Raw genomic sequence first — 20,705 nt, forward strand, 5'->3', positions numbered from 1 at the left:
GAAGTGTTGATGGGTTGTGTTTGAGAGCAATAGGACTTTGAGATGTATTAGGCAACCATTGTTCAGTCCAAAACGTCTTCCCCAAAAGAGGAGAATAAAGATAAAGAGGGGGAAAAAACAACAAAAACTGATTTCTTTTGATATTATCCCCACTAAATGCAGAGTCAAAAGATCCCTTAATGCTCCCTAAGAGAATCCCATCAACCATTCCATTCTGAAGAGGAAGAAACCCTCTAAGCAAGGAAATATTTAATATCTAACTAAAAAGGCCTGAGCTAGAAAGATGTAATCTCTCCATTTAAAAGTCTATGAAGTTCAGAAGAAAAGTTGAGGTAGTCCTCGCCTTGCAACAATTCATATAGCGACAGTTTGAAGTTTCAACAGCACTGGAAAAAAGTAACTTACAACCCTTTTTCACACTTAACAACCGTTGCAGCATCCCCATGGTGACGTGATCAAAATTCAGGGACTTGGGAACTGAATCGCATGTATGACCGTTGTAGGGTCACGTGATCAGCTCTTGCGACCAAGCAAAATCAATGGGAAAAACCAGATTCGCTCAACAACCGTGTTACTAATTCAACAACTGCAAGGATTCGCTTAACAACGGAGGCAAGAAAGGTCACAAAATGACACAAAATTCACTTTATCAGACATCTCACTTAACAACAAAAGTTTGAGGCTCACTTGCGGTCGTAAGTGGAGGACTACCTGGAGAAGATATTTGCCTCCTAATTATACAGCTCCTTGCCTATCAGAGATGCTTGAAGTCTGCAGAGAGAAGGTTCCTGGCATATTCCCCATTTCCTCCCCAAGAATTTCCTTCCGGACTTAAAAAACACTTTTGGTTTTCCTTACCTTTCCTGCTCCAGCTGCCTTACCAGACGTAAAGCAGCTGAACACAATGAGGTGGATTGTAAGCAACAATTGAACACAATGAGGTGGAGATTGTAAGCAACAACTTTATTGTGTAGAAAAAGTAACACAAGGAAACCTCCCTCAAAGCCTTTGTACCCCACCAATCTCCACTGGAGGGTTTTACACAGCATTTGCCACACAGTTTATGAGTAATTCCTGCCTGTTTTACACTAACATCTTAGCCTTCCTGCATACAGGTATATGTAATACAGAGCTCAGCCAAGCTATTTAAATCTATCTAATAGGTGCACAGGGAACCTCAACAGTGATTTTCCAGAATCACCGAATCACTCTTGGCACTGATTATTGTGTCTAAAGCTTTTTCCGCACTCGTGACATGTATATGGTTTTTCCCCAGTGTGGATCCTCTTGTGGCTACGAAGATAACCACTTCTTCTGAAACTCATGCCGCATTCTGTGCACTTAAAGGGTTTCTCCCCTGTGTGAATCCTTTTATGGATCGTCAGTTCTCCAGAATCACTGAAGCATTTTCCACACTGCTGGCACTGATAGGGTTTCATATGGTTTCTCCCCAGTCTGGAGCCTTTTGTGAACAGAGAGAGTCCCCAGTCGGTCCCTTCCAACTCTTGTATTGTATTGTATTGTATTGATCATTAATCAGACTTCGTGGTATCAAACTTACTGATAGTGTCTGTTTATTTTTTTAAAAACAATTTATACCCCACCTTTATTTTGTGGAACCAAGGTGGAGTACCTAGTGGTCCCTCTTTCTCCCTCCCCCCCCCAAATCAGACAGAACAACTGACTCAAAGCCATCTAATCACTTTCTGTGCATAAATAGGGATTAGAGTTGATGGTCTCTCAGTCTGTTCTACAAAGCAAGGGAGCTGCCACCATCCCCCCCCCCCCTCTGACAGTATTGGAGAAGGCACAGCACAGCACAGCTGCAGAGTTTAAAATAGAAATAGAGCTGGAACGGATCTTGGAGGTCTTCTAGTCAACCCCCGTCCTGGCAGGAGACCCTATACCATTTCAGACAAGTGCAAATCAAAACTCAGATTTCACAGCCTCTGGATACATTATTCATTGGCAGATTAACATATATTTGAAGCCGCAGGAGGAGCCAAACTCCACCCCGGGAATCCCACTGGGGCCGAAGAGACTCGCAGACGGAGCCGCGCTCAGACATCAAACGTTCCGGGCATCCTCGATCTTTCCAGCTACTCCAAAGGTTAAAGGGAGCAAGTGCGTCTTCCTAGAAAGGCCATAGTGAGGAGCGAGTGACCCTTCCGGCCCTCTCCTTCTATATCCAGGCGGACTCAGAGCACATCTCTTTGGAGCATCTTGAGGGGAGAACCTTCGGGAAAGAACCGTTGGAAGGGGCGGGGCTAAGAGTTCCCGCTTTTCTGAGGAGAAACTGAGGGAGAAAGACGCTGTCTTCTAGTATCATGATGGTAGCGCTGAGGGATTCCGCTCCAAATGCCTTTTTCAGGGGAGGGCTCCCCAGTTGGAAGATACTAATACTTTTTTTTTCTTTTTTAAAGAACAGCCCCTGATTTGGGATATTAAAAGTGACTGCGGGGCATGGGGAGAAGCTGTGTGAGCGCAAAATGGTGGCCCTGAAGGGAACCCCACCACCACCACCATACCATCCGAATTCTCAATGAAGCATATCAATTTTAACTACATAAATAAAATATTGCCCAAAGACATCAGGCACTAGAATAAATTTATGTCATATACTGGCGGAGGAGGCTGCCTTCTCTGAGGTACTTCCAGCTTATTCGATTTAAGATACTAACAAACCTTTCTTGACCAACAGCCCCTGATCTGAGGTGATCCAAGATGGTGTCTGTGATACCTGGGGCACTTTGCTAACTGTGTTTTGAGTTATAATCCCTTCGTATGAACTCTGCTTTTTCCTCATAAATGGACTGTATTTAGACCTGGCCTTCACAGTTCACTCTCTAGTTGTCAAGAATCAAATTAAGTCTTCCATATACTATGCACTAAGGAAAAATATGACCAAGAGGAGCACAATGAGGTGCGCGTTAAGAATGAAGATGTGTATAATAAAATATTAATATGGTAAGTAAATGAATTTTAAATATTTTATCTTTCTCAACTTCTTGTCTCTTTCCAGTGATGGGAAATCTCTGCTAGTTGTTACTAGTGGTGACAATAGATGTACTTTTGTTGAGAGGAAACTTTTAGCAATCAAAAATATTCTTGCAGTATTGTACTGTACTGCCTCTCCTCACCATAAAACTTAAGATATATACTTTTTCAAAAAAAAACAACAACAACCACCCTTACATACAGGGCAGTACTTTGTAACAAACTTGTATTTTCACTGTTAAAGTCTTCAGAGTGAAAAAGAAAAAAACCCTCCATTTTGGCTAAACAAAGAAACAAAAACCAAAGGAAAATCCTTAGTCTTAATCTCAAAATGAAGATCATTGAGGGATCTAACAAGGGAAAAAAGGTGAATATTACAGTGCAAGAAGGGCTGACCCATTCCACCATCTTCACTATTCTGAAGGAATATTAATGTATAAAAATGCAATTATTAGACATACTGTAAAAAGCAGTGCAGTATAGTTTATATGTATATAATATTGTCAAAGTTTCATCCACTCACATCACACAGTTTGTGGAAATTCTGTGTCATAAAGCAAGAAAATTTGGGAACCTTTGAATTAGATTACAATAATTTAATTCAGACATTAACTGATCATAGGTCATCCTAGAACTAGTTTAACCAACCAGAGATTCTGTGCAATAGAACCACATATCAATTCCAGCTTATAATTAAAACATTTAAATGTATTCACACCTATGTCTATAGCCATTTGTATCTTTTGTCCACCTATAATCAGCACAGATGTCTCTTCCCAACACTATAAGTTGGCAACCTCAACCCAACGCATATGTAAATATTAGGAAGGGGAGAAAACCCTTATTTTCAATTTTGTAATGGTTTAATAAAAACCTGGGTATTTCTAATACTTCACTGCATGTTTACAGAACATTTGGGCCATATGCTTAATTACATTCCATTAAACCCAGCTATATTGTACTTATTACAAAGACAAAATTTTGGCTGCCCTCTTCTAGTAACTTGAAGCTGTTCCAAAGATTTCCTGTAAACTCCATCTGACTGACCATTTTATTCCTTCTCTTTCCCTTACTTCACTCTTAACTTATTTTTTACTAATCCTAATCCACCACCTATCCATTTTGACATTGCGATCAAAAATAGAACCACTAAATTTATTTCCACACTACAGATAATGTACGTGGCTCTTCCAAGCGGCTCCTTTTATGAGTTCACATAGTTTCTCCGAGGAAAAAATCGTTTTGCAAAAAAAAATAATAAGGGAAATATTTTAAATAAAGCTCTTTCCACACTTGATACATTTAATAGCTTCTTCAGTGAGTGAATCTTTCTATGGATATTATGTGACTGATTTTAACGAATTACTTTTCTATATTCAACTCATTTATGTGGTTTCTCACCTGTATGTATCCTCCTGTGGTAATTAAGAGCACTGCTATTTGTGTAGCACTTTTCACATTCCATACATTTATATGGTTTTTCTCCTGAGTGAATTCTTCTATGGCTATTAAGGGAACTGTTTTGACTAAAGCACTTTCCACATTCACCACACTGATAGGGCTTTTCACCTGTGTGGGTCCGCTTATGGGAACTAAGGTCACTGGTGGTCCTACAGCTCTTTCCACATACCACACATTTGTAGGGTTTTTCCCCAGTGTGGATCCTTTCATGGGAAGCAAGTTCTTGAGGATCCCTGAAGCTCTTCCCACATGTGCATTTGTATGGTTTCTCCCCAGTGTGGATTCTGTAATGTATTATGAAAGGTTTTTTTTGACTGAAGCTTTTTCCACATTCCTTGCATCCAAATGGTTTCTCTCCAGTATGGGTCCATTTGTGGCGAACGAGAGCCCCTGAGTCGATGAAGCATTTGCCACATTCAGTGCACTTATAGGGCTTTTCCCCTGTGTGGATCCTTTTATGGATATTAAGGTTACTTGTTTGATTGAAGCGCTTCTCACACACGGTACACTGATACGGTTTCTCTCCACTATGGATACTTCTATGGGAAGTTAGGTGGCTGGGTTTACTGAAGCTCTTTCCACACTCCAGGCATTTGTATGGTTTCTCCCCTGTGTGGGTCCGTTCATGGGCATGAAAGCCACCAGAATTGGCAAAGCACTTTCCACACTGCAAGCATTGAAAGGGCTTCTCCCCTGTGTGGATTCTGTGATGGGCAGTAAGGCTTGTTGAAACATGGAAGTTCTTTCCACACTCCATGCATTGAAATGGTTTTTCTCCCGTGTGGATCCTTTCGTGTGACTTAAGATGACCTTTTTGACTAAAATTCTTTCCACAGTGCAGGCATTTATAAGGTTTCTCCCCTTTATGCATCCTATTATGTTTAGTTAATGTATCAAGTCTATTGAAGCTTTTTCCACACTCCAAGCATTCATAGGGCTTCTCCCCTGTGTGAATCCTCATATGGCAAGTAAGGGCACCGGGGGCTTTGAAGCATTTTCCACACTCTGTGCATTTATAAGGCTTCTCTCCAGTGTGGACCCTCTTATGTAAATTGAAATTGCCAAGTTGGGTGAAGCTCTTTCCACACACAGTGCAGTGATATGGCTTTTCCCCTGCATGGATCCTGTTGTGGAAAGTGAGATGAGTTGCAGAGCGGAAGCTCTTCCCACATTCCAGGCATTTACATGAATTATTCCCAGTGAGGCTTTTTTTCCTGGAATTTGCTTCCTTGTTTCGAGTAAACTTCGTTCTACCCTCTCTGTGGATGCTTTGGTGGGAAGTAAGGGCTGGGCTGCTTCTGAAGCTCTTTCCGCAGGTGATGCATTGATGCTGCTTCCTTTCTTCGTGGACTCTCTGATGTGAATTCAGGTGATTTTTCTGACTGATGTTTTCTCTAAATTCCAGACATTGGTATGGATCCTCTGTTTTGGGAATGTTTTTATGGAACATAAGGGGATTGCTTGTATAACAGACACATTCTAATTCATCTCTGAGTATTTTTCCACACCCTGGACATGCTGCTTTTTCTTGGGGATCATCATTGTGCAAGAAAATGTTGATATCTGCATATTGAGAACTAGAGTATTTCCCCAGCTCCTCCTTTAACTCCTTTTCCTTAGGCCTTTCCTTTTCACTCATCCTTTCCACAACTTCCTTTTTAGCTGTTAGAAAAGGTGTTGCCAACCCTTGACCAGCATCCTCTATCTTCAATCCATCAGCTACATGGGAAAGAGGAAGAAAAAGGAAAGTTGATACAAAATAAGGTGTGAAAGGTATTAAGCATAATTGTTGTATCCCTCATTTGGCTTTGTTCAGACTTGGATGATCAGAGAGAACCTGTTTACTGATATTTAATCTGAGAAAGTGGAAATGCTGATTTATGTCATTAGGTTTTGCCTTATCTGTTGAGGAAATTTTCCCTTGAAAATACCAGTTTTTATTCTCCCCTAGCTGTTCAAAAGGAAGGTCTCCATGTAAATAGTGGGAGAGCAACCAGAATTGGAAGTCCCATCTCTGGAAAATCTGACTATCAAACAATCCACCTAACTAGCAGTTACATCCCTGTGATAAACCCTGTGTACTACTGGACCTTTTAAGTGCCACTCTTATAAGCAGTTGTCACATCTGCCATTTTCGGCTTGGTGCCTTGCTGCCTTGCTGACATCCTGACATCAAAGGCTAGGAAATAGGAGGAGGACATGGTGGGGTGGGAACAAATGGGCAATCAACCTGTATGTGTAGGTGACGGGAAATAGGGAGGGAGGAAATGACAGCTAATGAACAACAGAGAAGCTCAGAAAGAGTTTGTATCAGCACTCAAAACTATGAACCCTGAAAAGAATGTGGATTACCTGAAACATCTCATCGTTCTCAGAACACCTAGGTAGACCCTTATCGGCTGAAGACAGACTGCTCATGGGAAGAGGGCTGGGGTGAGGGAAAACCTTTTGTATCTTGAGCGTGGAAAATTTAGTTCTAGCCTGACTACTGCAACCTCTTTTAACTAAAAGAACATATCCCTTCAATTAAATGGAGTTGAGGGTCTTTCTTTCCTAAGAGATCGGACTGGGGCAGGTCTCATTGCAGCAACTCCACTATCTACGAAAGGAAACAGACAGGATCACAAGACTAAGATGAGAAACTGCATGGGAAAAGACCTTTCTCCTCCTAGAGGCAATGTGGATGGATTGGCCCACTTCACAGACCACATGGAAATAAAAATGCAGTTAAGAACTCTCTCAACTGTACACAATAAACAGACTAGCATTTCATCTTAGAAACCGAGCAACTTCTTAGTTCCATCACCTTTGCAAGCCAGAGGAAAGAAAATCCCTTACCGACGGAGGCCATATTCCTTGCATTTTCCATCATGACCACTCAGTGTAGGACTTTCTGCTCACAATCCAGCAGGGCCCACTCTTCCATGGAGAAAAGACAGCTATATCCTTGAGAAGTACCAAGTCCTGAAACAGAAAGAAAACATTTCATGAACATTCCTATTAATGAAAAATTCAATAAATTATATGCAAATTTTTTTCATAATGAACAAAACAACCAGCAAAATTTCTAATAAGGGAAATAAGCATCTTCCTTGAAGAACCTTTCCAAAGGAATAAACAAAGTATAAAGCCTCTGGCTAAGAATGCATCTCGGTTAATTCTTTATAGGTAGACCTCGACAACAATTACAACAATTGTAATTGTAATTACAACAATTCATTTAGTGACTGAACTTACAACAGAACTGAAAAAAGTGATTTTCAACCATTTTTCATTTTTACAATTAATAACAGAACAGAATTAGTGTTGGAAGGCACCTTGGAGGTCTTGTCCAACCCCCTGCTTAGGCAGGAAGCCCTATACCAGGAGTCTCAAACTCAATTTCATCAGGGCTGTGGTTGACCTCGGGCCAGGTAGGCATGGGCGACTGGGTGGGCGTGGCCAGCTTGACACCATTCGCCAAACTGCTGGCATGTTTCCTCTTTGCATTGGGTAGACAGTGCCCAAGCGACATGGGCCAGCCCCTTACATTTTTCAGGACAGTTGAATCTGGCCCGCAAGCCTTGAGTTTGACAACTCTGCCCTATACCATTTCATTCAAATGGCTGTCCAGTCTCTTATTGAAGCCACCAATGATGGAGCACCCTCAATCTCTGGGGAAAAAATGTTTGTCACTGACAATGTTCCACTGATTAATTATTCCCATTGTCAGGACATTTCTCCTTAGTTCTAGGTTGGTTTTTTCGTTGATTATTTTCCATACACTGCTTCTTGTTTTACCCTCAGGTGCTTTAGAGAATAGCTTGACTCCCTATTTTTTTGGCAACCCCTGAGATATTGGAAAAGTGCTATCATGTCACCCCTTGTCCTTCTTTTCATTAAACTAGATATACCCAATTCCAGCAATGCTCTTTATATGTTTTAGCTTCCAGCCCCCTAATTCTTTTTTTTTTGGCTCTTCTAGGCACTCTTTCTAGCATCCCAACATCTTTTTTACATTGTGGCGATGAAAATTGGGTGCAGCATTCCAAGTGTGGTCTTATCAATGCATTATAAAGTGGTATTAATAATTGTTGCAGCATCCCCATGTTCATGTGATCAGAATTCTGATGCTTGGTAACTGACTCAAATTTATGACAGTTGTAGTGTCCTGGGGGCTACAAGTTCAACAGGGAAGCTAAGGTGATTAGATTCTCTTAACCATGTCACTGTTTAACAACTGTAGGGATTCATTTAACAAATTTGGCAAGAAAGATTGCAAAATGGGGCAAAACTCACTTGACAAATGACTTGCTTAGCAATTTTGGTCTCAATTGTAGTTGTAAGTTGAGAACTACCTGTATACTATGTACCAGTGGGGGGGAAAAACAGCAAAGGACTGTCGTAAAAATATCTCGATAAAAAAACAAACAAAGGGAAACCACAAGCAATAAATCTTACTTTAAAGTCAGAGGTTTATTGTTTCATGAGCAATTTGAACATGAATAGCCAACATAGCATTACTTACATTAACAACATTGCAATAAGGTTCACTGATATAGCTGAATCCAGCAAGGATTAGCTACGGCCAGTGGCCCTGAACTCTTTCCCAAGACAATCTTTTTAAGTATAAAAGCATGCGTTTCACAACTTACTTCCTTGTTCTGTCTTACTGACAGATAGTCTCTACGTACACCCGTGTACAGGTAAAGCTCTCAGACCCTTGCTACTTTTAGTTCCTCATTTCAGAGTGCCAAACTGTAGTTAGCACATTTTCTTATTTCTCGTACCATCTGCAACTTTTGATTCTTTATTTCTTAATGTCCCAGACGCTTTATGTTCAATTATCTCCAAAACTGATTATATTGCAATTTTAGGTTTTACACAATACGGATTACAAATATTTCGTTAGTTTGCAGGTTTAAAGGCAAGCAATATAATATATTGCCTTATAAGAAGCATAGGTCAGGTATAGAACCAAAGAGTACAGGTTTGGGAAGAGAGCTAGGGTATTTTCTCACAGGACCAACTTGCTATCAAACATCCTAACAATATTCTTGAACCTACAATGCAGAAAGGTGATTCTAGCCTATTTCTGTGGTAACTAGGGAATCAGTTTATCTGAATACCTTGCAGCCACAGCAATAATACATAGAAGCTGCTAACATTGGGTCTCAAGCAGATCCCACCCCACATCCCATGGAGCTGTGTAGCTGCCGGATAATCAGGGAAGGCAACAAAAACTGTTTTTTTCTACAGGTGGGACTTGATCTTTGGAACTACCTACTACACTACAGGAAAGGGACGATTCCTTTTTAAATGTACACTGCCACAAGACTTTCTCCAGCGATGATATAAAAAGGAGCAAATAAAAAAATGAAAAAGAATTCATGAAGGAAAGAAACTGAGGCAAATTCAATCCTGAGGATTAAAGGGCATCAGAAGGACCCTTTCTCTCTTCTGAGGTGGATCCTCCTAAGCGACTCCCCACAAGCAATGGCTCCAAGGAGGGACCACCCCCCTTTTCTCTCCTACCTGATCACTTAGAAACAAAGAGCCTTCAACTGCATTCAAAGTGGAAGGTTTACTTTTACTAAAGCCAAACGGTCACAAGATAGGAAAAGACCAGATTTTTGAGGTTTTGGGGGGGGAGGGGTGAAGACTGCCCATTCACTTTCTCCTCTCCTAAGCCCTCCCCCGACATTTATCTCCCTGGTGTCCAATAGGATTCAAACAAATTGTTTTGATAACAGTTCTGATGCTTGGCGGGCTTGGCCATTGTCCCCATTCCATTCCCATCCTTGTGGCCTTGCAGGCATTCGGAATGGTTTCTTTTATGGGTGTCCCCCCCCCCCCCTGTGTTCATAGCAGTCTGGCATCAACTAAGCAATAATGGGGCGACGAGGATGGCTTCACGGACTTCCTCCAGGGAATTTAGCAGCCATTTAAATCAAGAGCTTCTGGACCTGACACAGCACCAGAGAACATCCCATGGGAAATGATCATAGAACATAGAATCCCAAGACTGGAAGGGGCCTCCGAGGTATTCCAGTCCAACCTCCTGCTCAAGGCGGAAGACCTTATACCAACCCGGTCAAATGGCTACCCGGTTTCTTTTTGAAAGCTTTCAGTGTGGCACCCGCAACTCCGGGAGGCAAACTATTCCAGGAGAAAGTGTGGACTGCAGGAACAATCTTAGGAGAGACCCAAAAAGCAGCATTTAAAAGTCGAGAACTTTCCCCTCTCGCCCAGAACTACCCGAAGGGAAAGAAAAGTGGAAGCTTCTTACCTCCTCGCCCACAGGGAGAGGCGGCTCTACCCCTCGCCCGGACTCCGTTCCCCAAGAGAGGCGCGCAGGGCAGCTCCTCCCGCGCCGCTGCCTTCCCAGCCCAGCCCGTAAACTGCACCTCCCTCCCCTCAAGCAGGACCCACCCCCAGGGATTTAAAGTTGAAACGGAGAGCGCTTCTCCCCATAGAGATCCCTCCCTCTTCCCTCCTTCAGTTCTTGGCAAGAGGGCGCCCCCGGGCGGATCCTGTTTTAATCCTGGGAAGCAAAGGTGAGCGGACGGCCGGTGTGATCGCCGGGGATGAATTAGGGGTTAGGACCTTGAGGGAGTAAAGTTTGGATGTTTGTCACGATCTTCCCGCCACAGCTGAGATTATAGTCACTTTCCAAGCGAAAACTTTTTGCAAAAAAAGCCTATTTCCTTTTTCTTTCTTTTTTTTAAAACACCCTCTTGTCAGGTCCCATATATTTCTATTGGAACGTTGGTATTCTGGTGGGAGGGGGGAGGATTGGAGAGATTTCTATATGAAGTTTCTGTTTCTGTTTCCTGCATTGCTCTACTGTGGGTCAGGATTTGTTTGCACTACTTTAAATCGTTGTTTTTAAGTGGAAAATTTAGTTCCTGCCTATCACAAGCCTTTCAATAAAAGCTCCTTTTGGAACAACTTCAGTTTCAAGAGTCCTGCTCTCTTGGGAAGATTGGAGAGGCAAAATCTTACACCCTTGCACTTTCTCTTTTTGTGGCTGTCTCCTATTTGAATGACAGAAGTTATCCCCACCTACAGGTTTCACTCTTATTTTCTACAGGTCTCCCGTACTTGACACTAGCTAGCATCCCTTTCATGTGTGAAGATTTGCATGTAATGACCAGGAGACTAGAGCTTTCCCTCTACAAACACAATGGCCCTTCCAGAATATGGAGAAGAGGGGAAGTCTCTTTAGAAATACTGCAAAAATAAAATATTGAACGTAGAATGAAATGCTACTTTAATAATATGTCTCTGGAGATTCTCAGTCCTCCAAGGTCATGGTTGTCCCAAAGGTGCTTTTTCAAGAGGCAACTGGACTTTCTGTTTTTTCTTTGAAGACATTTTGCTTCTCATCCAATAAGCTTTTTCAGAGAAGCAAAGTGTCTTCAAAGAAAAACCAGAAAGTCCAGTTGCCTCTTGAAAAAACACCTTTGGGACAATGCATAACTATGTAACTATGTATTTCTGTCTACTCTACCACAATACCTATATTCTGTTCATTAATCAGACCCCGGGTTATGAAACTTACAAATGGTGTCTGTTTATTTTTTTAAGTGATTTATACCCCACCTTTATTTTGCGGAACCGAGGCGGAATACCTAATGCTCCCTCTTGTTTTCCAAAGAACATCAGCCCTGCGAGGTGGGTCAGACTAAAAGAGAATAACTGGCTCAAAGTCATCTAAACATCTATTTCTGTGAATAAATGGGGATCAGACCTATGATGCAGTGGTATGATTCAAATTTTTTTACTACCGGTTCTGTGGGCGTGGCTTGGTGGGCATGGCAGGGGAAGGATACTGCAAAATCCCCATTTCCTCCCAATCAGCTGGGACTCGGGAGGCAGAAAATAGGTGGGGGTGGGACCAGTCAGAGGTGGTATTTACCTGTTCTCTGAACTATTCAAAATTTTCCCTACAGATTCTTCAGAACTGGTCAGAACCTGCTGAATACCACCTCTGCTATTGTGTCTCAGTTTGTACTTCTCAGCAAGGGAGTGAGAGTCAGCTGCCACCACTTTTTTTTTCTCTGACATTATTGGAGATGGCACAATTGTAGAGTTTCAGTGGTCCAGATCAAAACTCAGATTTCACAGCCTCTGGATACATTATTCATTGGCAAATTAACATATATTTGAGGCCACAGGAAGAGCCAAACTCCACCCTGGGAACCCCACTGGGGCCAAAGATATTTGCAGATGGAGCCGCACACTCAGACATCAAAGATTCCGGGCATCCTCGATGTCTCCAGCTACTCCAAGGGTTAAAGGGATCAAGTGCTTCTCCCTAGTGAGGAGTGGGTGCCCTTCTGGCTCTCTCCTTCACTATCCTGGCAGATTCCCCTCAAAAAAGACAGCCGTTTGGGCATCTTGGAATCTTTAGAAAAGAAACATTGGAAGAGGTGGGGCTAAGATTTCCCATGTCTCTGAGGAGCAACTGAAGGAGAAAGCTGTTCTCTTCTAGAAAAATGATTGTAGCATTAGGGAAAGTTATTTCTCATTGCATATCTTGTATGTACTCTAAATGTCTCGTCCATTCCGCCTAAAATGTGTTCCTTACTCATTTCTGTGACCCCGAGAGGATTTCTGCAATCTTCTCTGCTAAATTCTCTCCTTTCTTCTCTTCAATGTTCTGAAATCTTAGGTAGAATTCAGATCGTTCCATCTCCCAAAGTATACTGGATCCATCTTGCTTGTTATCAGTCTATAATCCATCTCCACTTTTTTCCTGTTATTTCTGCCTTTTCTTCCATCTTCTGCAGTCTCTGCTCGTTTCCCCCCATCATTTCGTCTTCCACCTTGACCACTTTTTCTTCTACTTTGTTTATTTGCTCGTTGAGATCCATGTATATGGCTTGCAACATACTTTTTAACTCCAAGATGGCTTTATCTTGTTGCGTTGCTTTGCCTGTTGCTTTCTGTGTCACTGAACCGGGCGGTGTAGCTGTTGGAGACGCATATGATGTTATTTTCTTCACCTTGATATTTGGTTCAGACATTGTTGTATTTGAGTTGTAATCAATTTTTATAATCCAAAGAGTAAATTAGTAGATTGATTGTAATCCTGGAGTCGCCCACACCAGCCCTAGCACCAGCCTCCAATAAACCAACCCGTTCTTGGACCCAGTCTTCACGTTCTTGCTATCTTAATCCATTCGCTTTATAATGCCAACGTGAAGTTAAAAAAAAGGAAACAAGAAAGGAAACAAGAAAAAAAGATTAGTGAAAAAGCACTCACCCCCCCAAAAAAGAAAAAAACCCGCAAAATTAATTCCACAATGGTAATCCACAGCTCATTGCAAAAAGGCAGAAAAAAAAGAAATGGGAAAAAAAGGAAAGGAAAAGATAAAAATTTGGTAAATAAGAGGACCCAAAGTAGCCAAATGAACAAAAGGAGAAAAAAAAGAACCTTTAATATAGGTTGTCTGGGTTATCCAAGTTTCTTCTTCCAGTAAAAAAAGAAAAAACACACTGCCAGAAAGGCATTCTCAGCATCCCATTATAATATAGCAAGAGAGAGCAACATAGTGTTTACACAGCTGGTCTTATTTTCTTTCTTCTAGAGAGAATTTATCATCAATTCAGTATTGTCAGCAATAACTCAAGGTCAATCCTTCTTAGCCAGCTTTTATTCTGACAACATTTACTACTAGATGGCAATGCATACAATTAATTCATCATATTTATCTTTTAAATTCCCAGCTTCGAAAGCAAATCTCAAAGATTATCAAAAGTTATCGAGAGAATCAAAAGCACAGAGTAAAACTCAAAAACCAAAAGATTCAAATTTGATTTCTAACCCTTAAGCAGTTCTCAAGATCTATCGTTCCTTTTGTTCTAGTTAATGGATTGTCTGTTCGTTGCTGGCCCAAGGGTGGGAAAGCTTACTAACTCCCCCCCCCCCCGTCTCCTGCCACTCTTTCTTTAAAAAGTTTTCAACCGGAGGTTAATTTATAGGAATGTTGTACTTTCAAGCAATCTTATTATCTCACCCAGACAATCACCATGCTGATTTTTCATGCTTTGTTGCAGTCGCTCAGCTGCAATAGCTCACAATGGTTAACTTCCCTGCTTTGGGTCCAGAGGCAATTGCAGACGTTTTAGGGGAATTGTGGGTTTCCCGACCACACCCACTTGCGCCTCCACTCTTCACTGTCGCCCCAGCACAGCTATGGTTAAACAACCCCAACACAGCAGGGAATCTGACAGTTCTTCGGAGAGCCCCACCCCCCCAACAGAGCATGACCTGTTGCTGAGATTCAGGCCATACCCCTACAACTTCTCCCCTGAGTGGATTTTCTTGTGAGAACTAAGATTACTGCTTTGACTGAAGGTCTTTCCACAATCCATGCATTGATATGGTTTCATCCCAGTATGGATCCTTTCATGGGAACTAAGGGAAGCACTTTGGCTGAAACTCTTCCCACATTCCGTGCACTTATATGGTTTCTCCCCCGTGTGGGTCCTTTTATGGCCAGTGAGGGAACCACTGGTGGTGAAGCTCTTTCCACAGTCTGTGCATTTGTACGGCTTTTCCCCTGTGTGGATCCTTTTATGGCAGGACAGATTTTTGTGTTGGCTGAAGCACTTTCCACACTCTGTACATCTATATGGCTTTTCTCCTGTGTGGATCCTTTCATGAGAAATGAGATCAGTACGCCTGCAAAAGTTCTTTCCACATGCTGTACACTTATATGGTTTCTCCCCTGTGTGGATCCTTTTATGGGAAATGAGTTCACTACTTGTACTGAAGCTCTTTCCACAATCCATGCACTGATAGGGTTTCATCCCTGTATGAATCCTTTCATGGGAAGTAAGGGAAGTCCTCTGGCTGAAACTCTTCCCGCATTCCCTGCACTTATATGGTTTTTCACCTGTGTGGATCCTTTGATGACTGGTAAGGTTATTGCTCCAACTGAAGCATTTCCCACATTCCATGCATTGATATGGCTTCTCGCCTGTGTGGATCCTTTTATGGGAAGTAAGATCACTCCTACTTATAAAGCACTTTCCGCAATCTGTACATTGATATGATTTCATCCCAGTATGGATCCTTTCATGGGAACTAAGGGAAGAACTTTGGCTGAAACTCTTCCCACATTCCATGCACTTATATGGTTTCTCTCCCGTGTGGATCCTCTTATGGCCAATGAGGGAACCACTAGTGGTGAAGCTCTTTCCGCAGTCTGTGCATTTGTACGGCTTCTCCCCTGTGTGGATCCTTTTATGGCAGGACAGATTTCTTTGTTCGCTGAAGCACTTTCCACACTCTGTACATCTATATTGTTTCTCCCCTTTGTGGATCCTTTTATGAGAAGTAAAATCAATACTCATACTGAACCTCCTTCCACATTCCATACTTTTATATTTCTTTCCTGCATGAGACTTTTTATGCACAGTAAGATCACTGCTTGTGTAGAAACTCTTTCTGCACTCTGTACATTTATAAGACTTCTCCATTCTATGAGTTGTTTTATGGGCGTTAAAAGTACTGCTATCACTAAAGCTTTTCCCACTGTCTGAATATTTATGTGATTTTGGTTTCTCAACACTTTGATGTAAAGGAAGACATAGATTCAAATCTTTTTTCCCATGTTCCTTGCATTTAACCGGCTTCTCTTTAGAGTGGGTTCTGCGACATTCAGAGATGACTGATTTATTGCTGACTGTTTTCCCACCCTTTAAACAGCTTCTTTTTGCTTTGTGAGGTTGGATATTGAAGTTGCAATTTTCTCTATGCTGAAAAATAGACAATTTTTCCTTCCTATTATTCAACCAGTTTTCTTCAGTTATAGTTGGTTTCCTCCGATTTCGAAATATCCTTTTTGTAGACTCTGTCCTTTCCAGTGAATTCACACCTGGTTCGTTATAATATTCAGGCTCTTCCCTATCATCTGTTTGGAAGGAAAAAAAGAGAAGAAAATTAAACATGAGGTGTTTAGATGTAAAATGAAGTGCCATCACATCATATTAGCCTCCTTTTTTTCTTTCAACACTACCATACCAAGGTTTTTCCCTCTAAACTACATGGTGGTAGGGCTTTGTTTACTGCATCTCTGATCGTTCCTGTTATCTCCAGAATGCTGGACTGCTAGGAGACACCTAAGGTATGAGGTCCCATAGAGCTCCATTATTTTTATGCATTAGGGAAAGTAATTTGAGGTCAATTTGGGAAGTAGCATCTAGAGTTCTGGAGTGGAATATGATTAGCATTCAATTTCAAACGTGGAAGACAAATTGAAATTAAATCAAGAGAAAATGGAGGTACGGTTGCTACAAGTAAACTGTTTTTAAATGCTGGGATTTAGCACTTTTGAGATGAATCACCAGAAGCTCTTAACTACATGCCCAATCTATGACTGTGTCAGGGGTGGGTTCTTCTAACGGTTGGTACTGGTTCGCTCTGAGGGCCCCCCTGGTGCAGGTTGTTCGCATAGGCGCAGTTGACTGTTAAATGTTCTGCGCATGCAAAGAAACATGCTGGCAATGGCAGAAGACACCGGGGAACCGGTTCGGTGGCGTGGGCAGCCTGGGTTGCTGCTGGTTCTGCAAACCAGGCCAAATGACCATTACCGGTTCGACCGAACCGGGCTCAACGGGGAGCAACCCACCTCTGGACTGCTTTGTTCAGTATTGGAGAGAGAAATCAAAGCATTGACAAAAGTAGTGGTAATAGTGAGCCTCCTTGAAAGATTCCCCTCCCCGTCTAACATCATTGACCAGCAAGTATGTTTTCCATTGAGCTATTCATCTTTTCACAAAGCTTCTGGTGTTTCTAGACTCCCATTATTTACAGGCACTTGATTATCCAAATATGTGGCAGAGAATCAAATGCCTTCTTGTAATCAATTCTGATTTTCTATTAAAGTTACTTATTTAGCAATAACAATACGAATAGTTTATATAGACTTATATGTTGCTTCACAGTGCTTTGCAGCTCTCTTTAAGCGGTTTAGAGGGTCAACCTATTGTCTCCAACAATCAGGGTCCTCATTTTACCAACCTCGTAAGGGTGGAAGGCTGACTCAACCTTGAGCCTGTGAGATTTGAATTGCTGAACTGCTGGCAGTTGGCAGCAGAATTAGCCTGTAATATTGTATTCTAAGCATTGCACCACTGCGACTCCTTATTTTGATTTATATAGTTGTCTCTATCACATAGGTGACTCTGGACATGACTCACATATGGACATTTCCATTCTCTCTAGGAAAAGTACAGACCTTAATCTCTGAAAAACTGGTAAAAATATACCTTCTCCGCATTTCAATCCAGAGCAAAATGGATCCCTTACACATGAAATCCACATTCTTAGCATATCTCTGCCCTCCTAAAAAATTAATAAATTGCTTATCTCTCATCAGAATATACTTTATCTCAACCCAGAGCAAATCTCTTACCCAAGGATTCCACATTCTTAGTATTTTCCAGCATGACCTCTCTGTACAGGGATTTTTGGTCAAAATCCAGCAGGGCCCACTCCTCCTCAGAGAAAAACAGAGTTACATCTTGAAAGGACACAGGGATCTGTAGTACAAAAACACTCATTAATGTACAATTCCAGAAAATATTAGGAAATTCCTTATTCTAATGGAAAATACTCCACTCACTGGGAGCAACCCTTCTATTCTTCTTGATCCACTCCTGGGGCAAGGTAAGGGAGCAAAATGGATTCCAATACTTCCTTCAAGGTTGTTTATCAAACAAATATTTGGATATCCTTATACGATAGTTTAAACTTTAATCAATGTCTTGTCCAGTAGGACATACACAGTCTCATTGAACAACTAGAAGACGTTGTTGAGAGATGTCCTCAGGAAAATGTTTGAGATGCTATGGATGGTACCAGAACCTTGGGAAGATGCTCTGAAAATTTGTTTGGCTGGAAGATATTAAATTGGTGCTGGAAAAGGGACTCATGCCAATTTTACGATTTCACCGGCTCCTTTCCCTGTATTTTCTGCTCCACACGGCTCAGAAGGAAACCTTCGGCTAAAGTCACTTCCCGGGACCTGGTCTCTGCTCCATGCATCCCGACACAGCTCTCCACCTCAGCGGGCAGAGTGGAAAGCTGCAGGATTACCAGAGATGGTATTCAGCAGGTTTTGACAAGTTCTGGAGAACCGGTAGCAGAAATTTTGAGTAGTTTGGAGAACCGGTAAATACCACCTCTGACTGGCCCCGCCCCCATCTATTCTCTGCATCCTGAGCCCCAGCTGATCCGGAGGAAATGGGATTTTGCAGTATCCTTCCCCTGCCACGTCCACCAAGCCACGTCCACCAAGCCACGCCCACCAAGCCACGCTACGCCCACAAAACCGGTAGTAAATTTTTTTGAATCCCACCCCTGAGGATTACCATCTGAGCTTTCATGCAGCCCTCTTGTTTCCGCCACTGATCGTAAAGATAATGGAGTTGGCTGCATATGCCTTGGAGCCCCTCCGCTTCCTGGCAACAAAGCTCCCTGAAAGGGCAACACTGGACAACACAATGTATGGCTGCTTCTTCCAGAATGTTCTGCTTGGTTCTTGCTGCTTGCCCAAACAAATCCGAAGGCTCTTCCGAATCTACGATGCCGCTTTTATTCGTGGGAGCAGAATGGTAAGTTGAGCCTCCTTCTGCCATCTTAGAGAATGACGTCTTTCTCCCTTGAATGATCAGCTTCCAAGGTAAGATGAAAACAAGCAGAATCCAGTAATCCAACACTGGGAAGAACTTTTTTTCATTATTCAATTCATTTAAAATTTATATTCATCAGTCCAGACACATGATAACTGGGTGGCCTGCAAAGAATAAAAGCAAGGCAGGATAAGAAGCAACGGATGGAAACTAATCAAAGGAGAGAAGCAACCTAGAACTAAGGAGAAATTTGCTGCTACTTTGGCAGGACTCAGATACCTGGAGGATACTGACAGGGAATGCAGATCAACCCGATCCCTTGTTTCCAAGTGGTGGAAAGGAGACGCTTTCTCTAAGCCAGGAAAACCCAGATCCGACCTGCAGATGCGCTCAGCACACAACAAACTTTGAGTTTGCTGGGGTCCTCAGGAGGGAGCTTGTGCAGGATTCCATCTTTAACCCAGAATAGGATCTTCTTGCAGAAGCACATATGGTAAAAATGACACAGGAAGTATAGGAGGTGGAAACATGGGAAGGTTTCCCTACAAGACACCCCCTTTCCAGATAAATGAATATGCTGCCCATCTCACCGATAAGAGATCCTAAGGAGGGAGCTGGTGCAGAACTGAATCTTTAACCCAGAAGGGGCTCTCCTTGCAGAGACAAGCGTCCTACGGACCCCTTAAAGGAGTGGGAGGGCAAATGCGTAGCTGAAATCTTGGGGGTTTCCAAGAAGGACGCTTCTCCAGATCCAGAGACTGAGATTACCCAAGCCTGGCTCGGCAGTTCACCAGAGCCCGTCCCTGCGAGGAGCCCATGAAAGAGGCGCTTTCCAAGCCCGGCAGCTGCGGGATAGGTAGGGCCGGCGAAGGAAGGGAGAAGCCGTTTGCAGGATCGGTCCAGCGTTTTGGAGAGGGCGCCGCTTCCTGGGAAAGCCGTCCTTCGGCGTGCGAACTTCCTGCCCTCCCTTTGCAAGCATCGGGCGAGATGCTTCCCCGGAGCTCGCCAAAGCAATTCGGCTGAACAGGGTTGTTTGCAAAGGGCGCCCTCTAGCGGGTCCTGCGTGCCAAGTCTGCGGGGCGATGGACGGGAAGCGAGGTATTCAGAATGGAATAGAGCTGGAAGGGACGTTGGAAGAGCTTGTTTAGATTAGATTAACAGAGTTGGAAGGGACCTTGTAGGTCATCTAGTTCAACCCCCCCACCCCCAAGCGAGAGACCCTACTTGTTGAGGAACAGCCCCAATCTGAAGTGACAAAAGCTGTGGGAGTCCTGAAGGAAAGAAAAATCCAGAACATAGAAAGGAATTGAATTCCCCAATGGGAATATTTCTCAAAAGCATCCAGTTTTTTTTTAAACTTTACCTCAGCAATTGCAGATGTGTCAGGAAGTGACGGTTCAAAGTTACCACAACACTGAAATAACTGACTTACAACCATTTTTCACACTTATGACCGTTGCAGCATCTCCAGGGTCACGTGATTTACATTTGGATGCTTGACAACCAACTCACATTTATGATGGTTGTCAGTGTCCTGGGGTCACTTTTTGTAGCCTCCTGACAAGCCAAGTCAAGGGGGAAACCAGATTCATTTAGCAACCATCCTGCTAATTTAACAA

General features: G+C 42.5%; 2 protein-coding genes across 4 annotated transcripts; both read right to left on the minus strand.

Moving 5' to 3' along the window:
• Positions 1-3,216: 3,216 nt before the first annotated feature.
• LOC309392001 (uncharacterized protein) lies at positions 3,217-10,839 on the minus strand. The gene is made up of 3 exons (XM_081952880.1): positions 10,727-10,839; positions 7,297-7,422; positions 3,217-6,177 (listed from the first exon to the last, which is right to left on the minus strand). Exons 2-3 carry the CDS (start codon positions 7,328-7,330, stop codon positions 4,379-4,381), a joined length of 1,833 nt encoding a protein of 610 aa, XP_081809006.1. The 5' UTR covers positions 7,331-7,422; positions 10,727-10,839; the 3' UTR covers positions 3,217-4,378.
• Positions 10,840-13,751: 2,912 nt separating this feature from the next.
• On the minus strand, positions 13,752-20,033 carry LOC309391864 (uncharacterized protein). 3 transcript variants are annotated; one of them, XM_081952669.1, is made up of 5 exons: positions 19,855-20,033; positions 18,826-19,250; positions 18,407-18,538; positions 17,868-17,994; positions 13,752-16,364 (listed from the first exon to the last, which is right to left on the minus strand). In XM_081952669.1, the coding sequence occupies exons 2-5, from the start codon at positions 19,090-19,092 to the stop codon at positions 14,743-14,745; spliced, it is 2,148 nt and encodes a 715-aa protein (XP_081808795.1). In that variant the 5' UTR covers positions 19,093-19,250; positions 19,855-20,033; the 3' UTR covers positions 13,752-14,742. The 3 variants fall into 3 exon arrangements, with proteins under 3 accessions (XP_081808795.1, XP_081808794.1, XP_081808796.1); XM_081952668.1 differs by having other exon boundaries at positions 19,677-20,033; XM_081952670.1 differs by lacking the exon at positions 18,407-18,538 and having other exon boundaries at positions 13,753-16,364; positions 19,677-20,033.
• Positions 20,034-20,705: the final 672 nt, after the last annotated feature.

Source organism: Natrix helvetica (genome assembly GCF_964273705.1).
Source record: "Natrix helvetica genome assembly, chromosome: 1".
In the NCBI taxonomy this organism is placed as follows: Eukaryota; Metazoa; Chordata; class Lepidosauria; order Squamata; family Natricidae; genus Natrix; species Natrix helvetica.

Excerpts from the sequence above, each read along its gene's own strand:
- LOC309392001 (XM_081952880.1), bottom strand. The coding sequence starts at position 7,330 with ATGATGGAAAATGCAAGGAATATGGCCTCCGTCG. Across the intron at positions 6,178-7,296 it reads AAGGAATATGGCCTCCGTCG|CTGATGGATTGAAGATAGAG; the intron begins GTAAGGGATTTT and ends TTTCCCATGTAG.
- LOC309391864 (XM_081952669.1), bottom strand. The coding sequence starts at position 19,092 with ATGGCAGAAGGAGGCTCAACTTACCATTCTGCTCCCACGAATAAAAGC. Across the intron at positions 18,539-18,825 it reads GCTGCATGAAAGCTCAGATG|CTTTCCACTCTGCCCGCTGA; the intron begins GTAATCCTCAGG and ends GTAATCCTGCAG. Across the intron at positions 16,365-17,867 it reads TAAGAATGTGGAATCCTTGG|ATGATAGGGAAGAGCCTGAA; the intron begins GTAAGAGATTTG and ends CCTTCCAAACAG.